Genomic DNA, 13,020 nt, shown 5'->3' with positions numbered 1-13,020 from the left:
ATTCTATTTGTAAAACAATTCTAATTCTAAAATCAAAAGGTAGTTAACCTCTCCCTCCTTATATATCCGCCCAAATCATTTTCCCTCCAAATCCAATATATTTTCCTTCCTTCGACCGTTATTTTATCACAGCCGTGGCCAATCACGGCGGAGCTCTCCTCCGTCGTCTCGAAAAATAAAATCCGCTACCGTTAATATGTGCTCGTTGAAACAAATGAAGCTTTCTTCCACGGCCACGGAGGATTGGAGAGAGGAAGCGATCCGCCGCGGATCCTTGAAACAGGTCGATCTCACCACCGGATCCAACGGCTGGGCGGCGCCTCCCGGCGACCACTTCTCCGTCCGAGGAGCTAATTACCCTACCAAAAAGAGCAAATCTCCCGCTGGCGAGTACCTCCTCGATCCCGCCGGCGTCGATTGGATCCGATCCAACGGCAGGCTCGACCACCTCCTCGCGCGCCGCGACAACCGCGTGATGAGCGCGATCCGCTGCGGATCGGAATCGGATCAATCAACGCCGTTCGTAATCGCGGTGAATCTCCAGATCCCCGGCCGCGAGCATCATTCCGTCGTTTTCTATTTCTCGAGCAAGGAAGGGGATTCGATCGAATCGAATCAGCTGCTATCCGATTTCATAAACGGATCGGATGAGTATCGCGACGGCCGATTCAAAATCGTGAATAAGATCGTGAAAGGACCGAGGATTCTGAAGGCGGCGGTGGGGAGGTACTCGGCGTGCCTCCTCGGAAAGGCGGTGAGGTGCAGCTACCACCGCGGGGCGGATTATCTGGAGGTCGACGTCGACATCGGCAGCTCTGCCGTCGCGTCGACGATTCTGAAGCTGGCGCTGGGGTGCGTGAAGGCGGTGACGGTGGATTTGGGGTTTTTGGTGGAGGGGAAAACGGAGGAGGAGCTTCCGGAGAAGCTGTTTGGCGCGGTGAGGATTTGCCAGATGGAGATGAGCTCGGCGATGTTCGTAGGCGCCGCCGCGCCGGCGGCGGCGATCAGTAATAAGGTATTTCCGGTCGATAGTGATGAATGTTAGAGATGTACATATAATTTCTTTTTTTTGGTTTTCCAATTTTGAGGTGATTAAGATTCTTCAAATTTCTTGTTGATGATTTTTTGTTCCATCTGCAATGATAATTAGTGAATCTTAATATTTTTTTTGTATTTGTTTGCTCCAATGTTGTTTTTTTTTGGTATAAAAATCATTCTTACTATGTCAATCACTTTATTTCATTGGCAATATTACTCCATGTCTCATTAAAATAAGAATTTTAGAGTTATCATCAATTTTAATGTAAAATTGATAAAATAAGAGATAGATAAAAAGGGAAAAAAAATTAATAGGAATATTGTTAGCAAAAAATAGAGTCCACCTTCCAACGAGAGAAAAATTTACTAAATATAGATACATTATTTTTGGTTGACGTTAAGTAAAGTTGACAAGGAAAATGATTCCTAGGAAAATGAGTCTTGGAAATATGATTCCTAATAACTTTACCTTCAAATGTTTGGAAAATATCAATATTTTGAATTTTATACTATTTGATTTAAACACCAAATTAAAAATATACTCCTCCTTATTACTATTTTTATTTATAAAAAAGAATAATAACATAAATTTTTTAATAAATTATTAATTACAAATGATAATAATTATATTGTAATATTTATTATTAGTTTAAATATGCACTATCCATCTTAATATATAATAATATAATTGTAATTATAGTTACGTGGGGTATCATAAATGATTATAATAATAAATATGATAATTATAATTATAATATTTACGGATAATATAATTGAATAAATTTTATAATTTAAAATTTCACTACAACTTTATTGATTAATTATTAATTTATAAAATAATTATTATTAATTATTATCATATAATTTGTACTATTTTATAGTTATATTTTAATTATTTATTAAATTATTAATTATTATTATGATAATTACAAATATATATAAATATTATAATAATATAGTTATGATTAGGATAATATTAATTATAGTTATTTATTATACCGAAATTAAGTATGATTTTAAATTTTATGTCATTTTTAATACATTGTAATAATAATAATAATAATAATAATAATAATAATAATAATAATAATAAACAATTGTAATAATAAAACTATACTTATATTGCATTAAACATGTAAGAATCCTAAAACATGGAAAATGAATACCTAAGAAAAGTTAGGATTCAGAATCCTGGAAAGTTGTACTAACTTTCCATGTTCTTGGATTCTGATTACTTTTCAAGTTTGATTAAAAACCGAAACAAACACAAGAATTTAAAATTTAAAGAATCAGATTACTTTCCTAGACAGAATCCTGACAACCAAACATGGCCAAAGAGTATTTGCTAACAAAAAATAATGCACGATCAAAGGTCTTAGATTTTGAGTTAATTACTCACTTCCTCTACTAATACTAGTCTTATTTACTTTTTTATGAATTTTAATAAATTCTCTAAGTTACAAAATGTAATACTAAGTAAATAGAATACGAATCCACTATCTATCAAGCACATAATAACAATCCTAAAGACAATTACAAGAATCTTTATTGTGTGTCTAGATCGAGCTCGACATGGACACCATAATAACAATCCTAAAGACAATTACAAGAATTTTTATTGTGTATCTAGATCGAGCTCGACATAGACACCGAAGAAGAAACATAATATAGGAATGTATACGTGGTGCATTGTGGCTTCCACTATTCGGCGAATATAGAGTTGCCATCCATGGATTGAGAATTTGGGATGTGGAAATGAGCTCACGTAAAGATGATTAGATGGGAAAGATATATCTCAATTGGTAAAATATTTTTTTCTTTAAATAATAGTTCAGAGTTTAATTAAAAATTTAAAACATGGTTAATTCTAACCCAAAAATAAAAATTGAAAACCAAAGAGAATTAAAGGGCAATAATCTTTTAGTAAAACACAAGCCCTTTTAAACAACATAAAATACAAAAAGCCCTTTGATTGAATATAGTAATTCCTTTAATTATCTCAACTAAAAAGTCTCTATTTTAAAATAAAGAGAAATAGATAACGAGCTGAAAAGAATTTAAATTGGCCACAGCCAAACAGCCCCTTCCGGCAACAGATCTTTGCTTCTATTTCCGCCGTCATTAACAATGGACAAAGGGAAATCAGTGATGGGTTCGGGCCGGCGATGGGCTGTGGGATTCACTGACAATTCGGCCTCCCCTTCATTGCGAGATATTCCCGATCCGCCGGGCTTCACCAGGGCTTCCCAAGATCAGGTACTTTCGCCTTTGTAATCGTCTACGATGAGCTACACCAAGTCAAATTATCAACTGTTTGAGCTCATACACATGGTGTATTTTGTTGTCGGTGTTTGATTTTAGGGGATTTAGTTTTTAATCGATGTTTTGGGGGGGTTTGTGTGATGCGATTTGCCTTTTTTTTTTGGTTAGGATGATTCGGCTGTGAGCAAGCAGAAGAAGGATGCTGAGGCAAATTGGAAAGCTCAGGTAAAATTTATGTGTTGATTTGATTTGGATTGGATTGGATTTTGATTTGTTGGTGTAGTGAAGAATTATTGTGGATGTGATGTTGTTGGGATAGGAATTGGTTGTAATTGAAATTGAGCTTGTGATTGTTCTGGATCATGTACTAATTGAGTTTAATATTTGAGTTCTTTTTTTATGCTGGGATTTGGAGTGAATTGCCTGATTCTGTTGATTAATGTCTAGGTTTACTCTGCATTTAACTTTCTCGAAAATGCATTTGTTGATATTATTGTGAAATCGGCTGTTTCTATACAAATCTATGCTAAGATTTAGTTTAAATTGTTATTCACCGATGTGAAGGGTTCCAAATAGGAGTTATCTTCGTTATGATTTCGTTAGTCAAAGTTTGGAACTCGGATTCAAGTGAAGAAATCTCAATGGAGAGGAACTTCAAGGAACTTCTCTGCGATATGCTGTAGACATTTTGCTTTATTATTCCTCACTAAATCCGAGGTGAAAATTGTGTGAGTGAGAAGGAGGAGAGGGAGTTTCTCGTCTTTACATCATTACATGTGGGGTTTCATTGGTATAAGCTACTGCCCTTTGTTTTTGATAGTGTTGATACCTTATTTCAATGCTTCTGGTGGTAGGTGGTGCAGTCTGTGAGTACTAAATGATTTCTACTGAGATGTGTTTAGTTTATAAATCTTGTCTCCTCTTTGCCATGCATGTTGTAAATATTTTACGATTTTGCTCTGTTTCTTTATCTGCTGTTTTATTTATAACGTTACTAGAAACATTAATTTGTATGTACAGAAAGCATGGGAGGTTGCACAAGCACCCTTCAAGAATTTGATGATGATGGGATTCATGATGTGGATGGCCGGAAGCACGGTTCATCTATTCAGCATTGGCATAACATTTTCAGCTCTTCTACAGCCTGTCAACGCACTTCGTGGGGTCGGGAAAAGTGAGTTCCTTTACAACATAGTACTATTTAGTTGCCATGCATCACTAATTTCATTTCATATGCAGTTAGTTTTGCCATTTTCAGTGGTTGGATGATTTTAAGTGCAACAGTCACAGAGAGTCATATTTGTTGGCCTTTCCTCAATTTTTGTTATAACACACGCATCATGGTTGCTGCAATATTTAGGCGTTGCTACAGTTATAATCTTGGTTTTATCCGATTGTTTGGCTTTGCGAGCTATGTAACTGCATCAGATGCTTATCAATTGGAATGATAATGACTTTACCTCGTAACGTTCTACGTTTTCTTTTGTAGTGTTTGAGCCTTACAAGGACCATAAAGTCGGCCTTCTAGCACCTAAGCTAGTATTCATCGCCCTTAACGTGGCAGCGTTAGGGCTAGGCGTCTGGAAGGTTGGTTCTCAAGCTTCTATAGAAGCCATTAGAACTCCTCCCATTGCATCTTGAATTATTTGTGAGAGCTCACCGAATTCTTTTTGTTGACAGCTTAACACACTCGGCCTTCTTCCAACTCACTTATCGGATTGGGTTTCATCCTTGCCGCCACCACAGGTTCGTTGAAATCTTTGGTTTATTTAGATCTAACATGTTTTTCATAAATTATCTTCTTAGAAGCTTCACAAATGTGCTCGCTCGTATCATCATTTCATAGCTCTATGTACCCTCTCATGAGTTGTGTTTTGATCTTCAGGAGGTCGAGTACTCCGGTGGAGGTATCCCTCTACACTAGCTTCTCCTTCAGCCGAAAATAGGATTCGACAGTCGTTGAGTCGAAGGGATCTGAGGCGTAGTTAAAATGCTCTACTGGTGTGCTATATCATCCATGGTGCTGCAGCTATAAAATGTCATCTTCCAACTTGGATTTTGCAGTCTGAAAAAAGGAAAAACTACAAGATTCCAGTTTATTCTGGGAGGACTTCTAGCTTTGCTTATTTTATTTTTGAATTTGGTTGATGCAACATAACTTGGTTATTGTTAGTTTTATTTTATTTCACCAATTTTGTGAGCTTGATACTTGTGAGATCACACTGGAAATATCTTAATCAACTAGTCAAGGTACGGATTTAGGAAATATTCCTTTCGTGATAATAGGAATATGAGTTTTAATGCGCAATTGATAAAGTAAAAGATGGATAGAATGGAAAAAGATTAGATTATTATTAATGGAAAACTGTGTTCTACTTCATTAGGTTTTTTTTATAAATTAGAAAGTTCATAATTTTAAGGGACAAACTAAAAGAAAATAGTTCATATTTTTAAGTGACGAGGAAGAAATAACGAATTGAAAACAATATTAGCGAGAAACGCACGTCACTGTGTGTGGCGAACGAGGTGGCATTTATCGAGATATGAATTTAAGAAATGTAATAAAATAGGAATGAAAAATATTAAATGAATATTAATCCCATTTTAAATTTTATAAAAAAACAATATAAAATGGGTTGGTGGCTTGGTGCTGAGTAGCATATATTCGCAGCTGCACTACAAAGTCTCACTGTCTCACCTATCGCTCTGTCACTCTTATCTCTGTCGCTCAGATCCGAATTCCTTCAACGCAAAATCATGAAGCATCTCTCTCCCGCCGAGCTGAAAGCCTACGACGGCTCCGATCCGGAGAAGCCTATCTACGTGGCCGTCCGCGGCAGCATCTACGACGTCACCACCGGCAAATCCTTCTACGGCCCCGGCGGCGCCTACGCCGTCTTCGCCGGCAAGGACGCCAGCCGCGCCCTGGCCAAGATGAGCAAGGACGAGAGCGACGTCGTTCCTGACCTCGACGGCCTCACCGACAAGGAGCTCGGCGTTCTGGCCGACTGGGAGAAGAAGTTCCAGGCCAAGTACCCCGTCGTCGGCACCGTTACCAATAATTAGGGCTTTTTCATGTATTAAACTCATTTGACGATACAGACTTATTGAGCGATGTTTATGGAATCGCAAGTGTTTTATGTGTTTCGTGTGTTGTATTCATGTGGATACTTGTTGAATGATGAATAAATTATAGTATTGGTGAATATTGATGTTTTGCTGTGTGCTGTGTGATGATTGATTGTAGGATGTTTGCTTTTGCATATATAATTGGGGAAATTCCTTGTGATAGGGTTTCATGTTGCTTGAGAATTCATGTGAAAAAAGATCCAAGTATAAAGTCTTGGTGTGATTCAACTTGTGGTGATTGATTGCAGGTTTTTTCCCTATATAATTGGAGTTTGTTGTGATATTCTGTGGCTAGGGTTACTGGTTGATTGAGTTCTTACCTTGATTTCTAGTAGAAACTGTGTATTGATGAGAAATTTGAGTCAAAATTAGTGTGATTATGTGAAGATTGTATGAAAGATTCTGGATTTTGGGTTTTGTAGGGTTATAGGAGTAGTTGAGTTGTGAATCAATTGTTTGTTTCATTAGTTGATTTGATTTGGTATGCTGTAACTCGGATCAGAGCACCATAGATAACTAACTCTATGCAAATTTATTCTTATCTCCAGTTTACCATGTTATTCTGCTTGTATCGGAACTCATCTAGTTCTATAACATCTATGATTAGTTTAAATAACTGGACATTTATGGGATCTTTAACTATGTCGCGCTTAAAATCACGAGCTGCTCTTCGGAGGCTTGAATATTCACGAACCAGACAAATTGTTAACACTATCTGCTCTCGGGAGGCTTCAATATTCGTGACACGTGAATAGTATAGGTTTGGTCAAAATTTGTGACCATCGTCGTGAGTGACCTAAACTACACTTGCAATACAACTCAATGTACAAATATGACTATTTTAACATTCAACAGGAGGGGTCCATAATATATTGAGAAAAGATCAGTATCAAGACAAGATATAATGATCAATAAAAATGTCAAATGTGAAGTAGAATTGCAGTGTGCTCTGCTCCATCATCTCTTTGCAGCCACCATCAGTAATGGTTTTCCTTTTGGAAAAGAAACAAGACTTGTTCTTTCGATAACCTCATACCGTGCAAGGACTTTGCCACGTGGATATATCGCTGAGCAGGCCGCGAAGCTGGTCAATCAGAATCTTGAGATATTTGTTCTTCTCTGCAAGTTCCTATTTTTCCAATCAAGATATGTAATGAATTATATGTTCCAATGATTTCGATAGAGAAGATAGCGATGCTTGCTCAAACGAACAACAAACAAACAGAGAGTAAACCGAACTATTGGGAATACCAAGAGCACATCTACCATTACTGATACTTTCACATTACAAGGGAAGGGAACACATGAACTATTTGACTCAGCCTACTGGATCTGTTTGCCACGTGTTGATTCGGGTTGGGGTCAATGCATATGGATTTAGAGATATTAAGGGGAGGGAACACATGATTTGACAGCCTACTGAATCTGTTTGACCAATGTTGATTTGGGTTGGATCAATGCATATGGCATTACAGCATAAGAATGCCATTTTCATCTTATGTGTGGCTCTAGTCACTTTTGTTGGGACAATAGAAGCTAAAAGTGATAGTATAACCGAATGATGGATTCACTTCTAATCCCAAATACACAAACATATAAAGTATTCACTAGAAAAATCAACCGATGACTCTACAGTCCTGTACATAATAATTATTGCAATGAAAGTAGTAGTACCGTTCTTAAGATGGAGGCTTTCTCTTCAAGCTTCTCTATTTCTGTTTGATCGGAAACCGGCCCTGAAGTGGTCAAAACTGATTCAGATGATTGAACCTGTTTAGTTGAACAGAAAGATCAGACACTCAAAATCAAATAAACCTCGAAATATAACTTTACATCAAGATCACACTGATTCAGATGTTTTAACCTGCTTTAGTTGAACAGAATTATCAAGCACTCAAAATCAAATTCCCCTCACAATTTAATCAAGATCACAACGATTCAGATGTTTTAACCTGCTTTAGATGAACACAACTATCAAGCACCCAAAATCAAATTCAGCTCATAATTTAAATAAGATCACATTGATTCAGATTTTTTAACCTGCTTTGGATGAACAGAAAGATCAGGCACTCAAAATCAAAGTCACCTCAAATTAACTTAACATCAAGATCATAAAGATCATGCAATCAAAATTGATTCTATATGCAGCTCAACAGGACTACCATTAATGGAGCCAGGCTCTACTATAATACTATTAGCATGCATTTAAAACATATGATAACCGTACAAGTAATGGTATATTAGAGCAAAATGAAATTTTAAGCGGTATTCCCCCTACTACAACCAGCAGCAACAAACTATGAGTACAATTTCTATCAGATTTTTTTTAAACTTTGAAATTGAAGTATCCAGAGTGAAACAGTTTGAATCTTCAAGCATTAATAGACAATTTGATGAAATCAGCCTTCCAATATGTGGAACTTCCAGAACATCCAAAACATCTAACGCAGAACTATTAGTAGAAGGGCAATTGCAATTTCACACTTACTATCCTCATGATTTAAAAAAAATTTGAACAAAAATACCTTCTGCGCGTTCAAAATAGCGAGGAGGACTGAACGCAGCGACGCGACGGAGGTCTTATACTGCAGCCTAGCTTCGTCGAGTGCTCCGCCGCCGATCTCGAAGCTATTATTATGATGCTGAGCGTGGGACTGCGACGCGGAGGAAGACGCGGAAGAGTCCGACGACACGTCGCGGTGGCCGTTACTCATGCTAGCAGCAGCGGGATTAGCGCCGCCAGGAGGAGGCGCGGCAGAGGCGGAGGACGGCGTGTTTGACCAGAGTGCGGCGTTGCAGAGCTCGTCGTTCATGGCGGAGAGGATTAAGAAGGCGGATTGGATCGTCTCCTCGAGGTGCTTCTGGCCTTCGGCGGCGAGCTCTTGCGTGGTCTTGTGAGTGTAATTGCTGGATGTTGGAGAGGAACTCATCGTTGAGTACTTCTCTTCCATTTCCCGGCGAGGAGAAGGCGGCGGTGGTTGCCGGAGGGGAATTTTGGGGGAGGATTTGGGGAATTTGAGAAAATCGACTGTATTTCAAAACATAAGTCGCTCTCTACATAGGTGTTGAAAACGTTTATAGATCACAAAAAGCGTGACAAATTATAAATTTAATTCATCCAACAATTATCAAAAATCACCCTCCCATCAAAATAATTCCCCTCCATTTTCATACATATTCAAAAACATAGTTTAATAGTATTTTTTAAGAAACCCCAAAGTATATACAATTATTGTAGGTTTTCCCCTTATTTATTGTTTCACATAATATTTTCACAAATACTACCTTCGTCTCATATTAAGTGTCACATTTTGTCATTTCAGTCCGTCCCACAATAAGAGTCAAATTTCACTTTTACCATAAGTGGCAAGTAGACTCTACATTCCACCAACCAATTATACTCACATTTTATTATAAAACTAATATACATAAGTGAGACTTATAATCCACTAACTTACTCAACTCTTTTTTTTATATTTCTTAAAATCCGCACCCACCCTAAATGTGACACTTAATGTGGGACGGAGGTAGTACTAGATAGGCTTATTCTAGTAACAAAAAAATTTAAATAATTCAATTAAGAAGCGTACAATGTACTCCTTCTCATCATGTCCATGATTTATCGACATAACTTTCCTTTTTCAGTCATTGATAATAAAATTATATCTTTACATTTTACTACTTTTAATAATGATATTCATATTCCACTAACTCAACCCACTAACATTTTATTATAAAATTAATATTCATATTTTATTAACTTTTCCCAATCACTATCTATTAGTACATTTCTTAAAACCTAACCGAGTCAAATGTAACATTAAAAAATAAAGCAAGTATTATGGGAAAAATATGGAGTATCATCTGTTTTTCACATAAATTTGCGCAGTTTATTTTTGGTTTTCCTCTATATAAATGAATAAATAGTAATAATAACAATAACAAGAAAATAAAACAGGAGGTGCCAAAATATGCAAACATAGGCATTAATCATATACGAATCAATATTTGGGCAAGGCCACAAGAGCAATTTTTTCCAAGCCGATAAAAAGTGACAAAATACACTTACTTGTAAAATGCTTGACACAATTTTGGCTAAACCAAAATCACCAAAACAACAAAATAAGGATACATGAGATGGGATACTCAATACACAAAAGTTCCAAATTTCAGAATTCTAGAATGGTGGATGGTCCAGCTGAACCAAAACATATCACACTTCGCCAGTCATTGCAATACCCAAGTAGCGATTACGCGACATCTTTGATGATCACTGAGCCAGTTTCTTCAAGTGCTGCAGTGTTTTCTGCTTGATCCATTGTCGGTCGTACGGAAGGTAAGCCTGAATGGAGTGGTCGTAGCTACAAAAGCACAATGATCAAGTTGTGCAGCTTACACAAGAGTGTTATGAATGCAAAGCATACAAGTTCAAGAGAGGGAGAAAGAGGTTTACACTAATGCACTCAAATCAGCAAGGCCATCAATGAAATTGTAGAGATCCGAGATATCGTATGTGATATTTCTTATGGCTGGATTAAGCTCCTTCAGTTTTCGTTCATATAGCCCGCAGATTCCTGCATCAATTGTTAAAATACTTCAGGTGGAAAAACATAGACCTTTAGCACTGGATCGTGAAATGCATCTACTATCTGGACAGTGAAACAATAGATCCTACTGTAAAGACATATCAATAGCTCTGATCTTAAGAAAGTACAGCTGTCATAAAACAAAACTAGTTTGCATACTCATCTTTCCCTCTGATTTTCTTCTAGCTAAAATTTATCAGAAGCATGAAGAACCAGCACAGGTTATAAATTTACAATTATCAAGTGCATCTCATTTTTATCTATCTAAGCTTCATGCTTTTGTAGAGTATTCTCCAAAAAGACCAACGCATATAGCATAGCTCGAACTTAAATCACAAAATGCTACTACAATTCAACATTGTTAGTAAATTAATATCCTTTCGGACCTTTACTACACTGATGATGTAGGCAAATGGGTGGCTGGATGGTTGCAAAATGAAAATATACAAGTATGATGACCCAAGAGCATCCCATAACCCACACACATTATCACCAAAAAGATTGCGGTCATTTTTGTTTTGGATGGCATAAATTAGTTTCACTACTTCATCTACCACAAGGAAGCTGAACAAACCTATAATCTACTCTGAGATATCTTTTCCACACAATTTGCTTTGCATACAACTGAAAACACAGCCAAATCCAACGAAGATGCAGGTCTTAAACATTACCAACATAAGCAGACAACAGTCATAGTTTATGAATGGATCAAATAATTCAAATTCTACAATCTGAATTTACCTACAAATGCCAATATAGATCCACTGCCATGTTACATCAAAGTAACTTACAGCTACACAGTCAAAAACTTTCAAAGGAGTACAAATTTTTATAGCATACCATCCATTGCTTGGGTGATCGACTCGTAGTCCATGAACGTGCGGGTTGCTCTGTGTTGGGATGTTTGCATCAGAATAATAGTATGCTTATTAGACTGCAAAGCATATGACGCCAGATTAAATAACGAACAACAATCATCGAATGACATCAAAGTAGAATTACCTAGTGAGAATCTGTCCCATTTCAAACATATTATCAAGCATATAACTATAAATTAAGCAATAGAAGCTGCTTTTGAATATACCAGAACAACACACTCAAATTAAGCAAAAAAACTTCAGAAAACCAATTGAACAACAAGATAGTATAGAAAAACTAAAAAACTTTAGAAAAAGGCAAAAATCAGATAGTTAAGTAAAAACAAAAAATAAAATCTCCTGAAAAGGGTGAGAAATAGTTGAAAAACTGGAATTCACATGTAGCCGACAAATCCACAATCACATGCTGCTTGAACCAACGCCAAAAACAACATATTTTAGAGTATAAAGCAGCGCCATAAACACGAAACCCTAATAAAACAGAGAAAGGATACATATGAACACAAAATCATAAAATCGTTCGCTTATGTACATGGAGATTCTGAAGAAGAAGAGCATTACCATTTCAGAGGAGCAATAGATTACGCGCGGGAAGAGAGAGAATTTCCGAAGTCTGATGGTAGCGTGTGTTGTGTGTGAGAAATGAGGGAGTGAAGTCTTCTTCTATGCAGAGACTTTGATCGAAATATATTTTTGTTGTTACATTTTTTTTGTTTGGGACTGGGAAAGGAAATATGGGTGAAATTGAGGGCAAATCCGTCTTTGAAGTGTTGTGCGGATCACCTTTATTTTTTCTTTTTGGTGATGGATATTTTGGCATTAAGAAATTCATCATGATAAAAAATACTCATATGTAATAAAAAAAAATAGCTAGCTTTTTTTATTTTAGACCGTCCACCAAACTTCGACTTTTTTTAAAAATGAAAAGTTTTAAACTAATACTAAAACCATATATATTATTTTAAAATATTGACCTCAAACCCACTAACACTACTTTCATCACATTTTCTTTTTTTCACTCTCACTTTATCAATTGTGCGTTAAAGCTTGTACCATTTACAACTTTATTTATTTTTCATGGACGGGAGGTGTAATTTTTTTTCTTAGGAATGGAGGAATGATGAATT

General features: G+C 36.5%; 5 protein-coding genes across 5 annotated transcripts; 3 read left to right on the top strand and 2 right to left on the bottom strand.

Moving 5' to 3' along the window:
- Positions 1-31: 31 nt before the first annotated feature.
- Positions 32-1,176, top strand: LOC121744064 (protein ENHANCED DISEASE RESISTANCE 2-like). Its single transcript, XM_042137505.1, has one exon. The coding sequence runs from the start codon at positions 197-199 to the stop codon at positions 1,043-1,045; it is 849 nt and encodes a 282-aa protein (XP_041993439.1). The 5' UTR covers positions 32-196; the 3' UTR covers positions 1,046-1,176.
- A 1,898-nt stretch (positions 1,177-3,074) lies between these two features.
- On the top strand, positions 3,075-5,566 carry LOC121743626 (ER membrane protein complex subunit 4-like). The gene is made up of 6 exons (XM_042136957.1): positions 3,075-3,294; positions 3,469-3,525; positions 4,321-4,474; positions 4,790-4,887; positions 4,981-5,046; positions 5,186-5,566. The coding sequence occupies exons 1-6, from the start codon at positions 3,166-3,168 to the stop codon at positions 5,222-5,224; spliced, it is 543 nt and encodes a 180-aa protein (XP_041992891.1). The 5' UTR covers positions 3,075-3,165; the 3' UTR covers positions 5,225-5,566.
- Positions 5,567-5,949: 383 nt separating this feature from the next.
- LOC121743627 (probable steroid-binding protein 3) lies at positions 5,950-6,506 on the top strand. Its single transcript, XM_042136958.1, has one exon. The coding sequence runs from the start codon at positions 6,058-6,060 to the stop codon at positions 6,364-6,366; it is 309 nt and encodes a 102-aa protein (XP_041992892.1). The 5' UTR covers positions 5,950-6,057; the 3' UTR covers positions 6,367-6,506.
- A 736-nt stretch (positions 6,507-7,242) lies between these two features.
- Positions 7,243-9,474, bottom strand: LOC121743226 (mediator of RNA polymerase II transcription subunit 30-like). Its single transcript, XM_042136462.1, has 3 exons — positions 8,955-9,474; positions 8,104-8,199; positions 7,243-7,558 (listed from the first exon to the last, which is right to left on the bottom strand). The coding sequence occupies exons 1-3, from the start codon at positions 9,378-9,380 to the stop codon at positions 7,460-7,462; spliced, it is 621 nt and encodes a 206-aa protein (XP_041992396.1). The 5' UTR covers positions 9,381-9,474; the 3' UTR covers positions 7,243-7,459.
- Positions 9,475-10,399: 925 nt separating this feature from the next.
- Positions 10,400-12,608, bottom strand: LOC121743013 (enhancer of rudimentary homolog). Its single transcript, XM_042136186.1, has 4 exons — positions 12,455-12,608; positions 11,856-11,949; positions 10,883-11,003; positions 10,400-10,790 (listed from the first exon to the last, which is right to left on the bottom strand). The coding sequence occupies exons 1-4, from the start codon at positions 12,455-12,457 to the stop codon at positions 10,700-10,702; spliced, it is 309 nt and encodes a 102-aa protein (XP_041992120.1). The 5' UTR covers positions 12,458-12,608; the 3' UTR covers positions 10,400-10,699.
- Between the last annotated feature and the right edge of the window lie 412 nt (positions 12,609-13,020).

Source organism: Salvia splendens, chromosome 8 (assembly GCF_004379255.2).
Source record: "Salvia splendens isolate huo1 chromosome 8, SspV2, whole genome shotgun sequence".
Lineage (NCBI taxonomy): Eukaryota > Viridiplantae > Streptophyta > Magnoliopsida > Lamiales > Lamiaceae > Salvia > Salvia splendens.
The sequence above is the reverse complement of the archived record's forward strand: the minus strand, read 5'-3'. Positions and strand labels throughout refer to the sequence as shown.

Bases quoted from the DNA above. Each gene is read 5' to 3' on its own strand.
- LOC121743626 (XM_042136957.1), top strand. From the start codon at position 3,166: ATGGACAAAGGGAAATCAGTGATGGGTTCGGGCCGGCGATGGGCTGTG. The intron at 3,526-4,320 runs GTAAAATTTATG...TTGTATGTACAG, and splicing joins AGGCAAATTGGAAAGCTCAG to AAAGCATGGGAGGTTGCACA. The intron at 4,888-4,980 runs GTTGGTTCTCAA...TTTTGTTGACAG, and splicing joins TAGGGCTAGGCGTCTGGAAG to CTTAACACACTCGGCCTTCT.
- LOC121743226 (XM_042136462.1), bottom strand. From the start codon at position 9,380: ATGGAAGAGAAGTACTCAACGATGAGTTCCTCTCCAACATCCAGCAAT. The intron at 8,200-8,954 runs GTATTTTTGTTC...TCAACTAAACAG, and splicing joins CTATTTTGAACGCGCAGAAG to GTTCAATCATCTGAATCAGT. The intron at 7,559-8,103 runs GTACTACTACTT...TTGGAAAAATAG, and splicing joins AAGCCTCCATCTTAAGAACG to GAACTTGCAGAGAAGAACAA.
- LOC121744064 (XM_042137505.1), top strand. From the start codon at position 197: ATGTGCTCGTTGAAACAAATGAAGCTTTCTTCCACGGCCACGGAGGAT.
- LOC121743013 (XM_042136186.1), bottom strand. The intron at 11,004-11,855 runs GTATGCTATAAA...CAATTGATGCAG, and splicing joins GATCACCCAAGCAATGGATG to GAATCTGCGGGCTATATGAA. The intron at 10,791-10,882 runs GTAAACCTCTTT...GTGCTTTTGTAG, and splicing joins GCTGATTTGAGTGCATTAGT to CTACGACCACTCCATTCAGG.
- LOC121743627 (XM_042136958.1), top strand. From the start codon at position 6,058: ATGAAGCATCTCTCTCCCGCCGAGCTGAAAGCCTACGACGGCTCCGAT.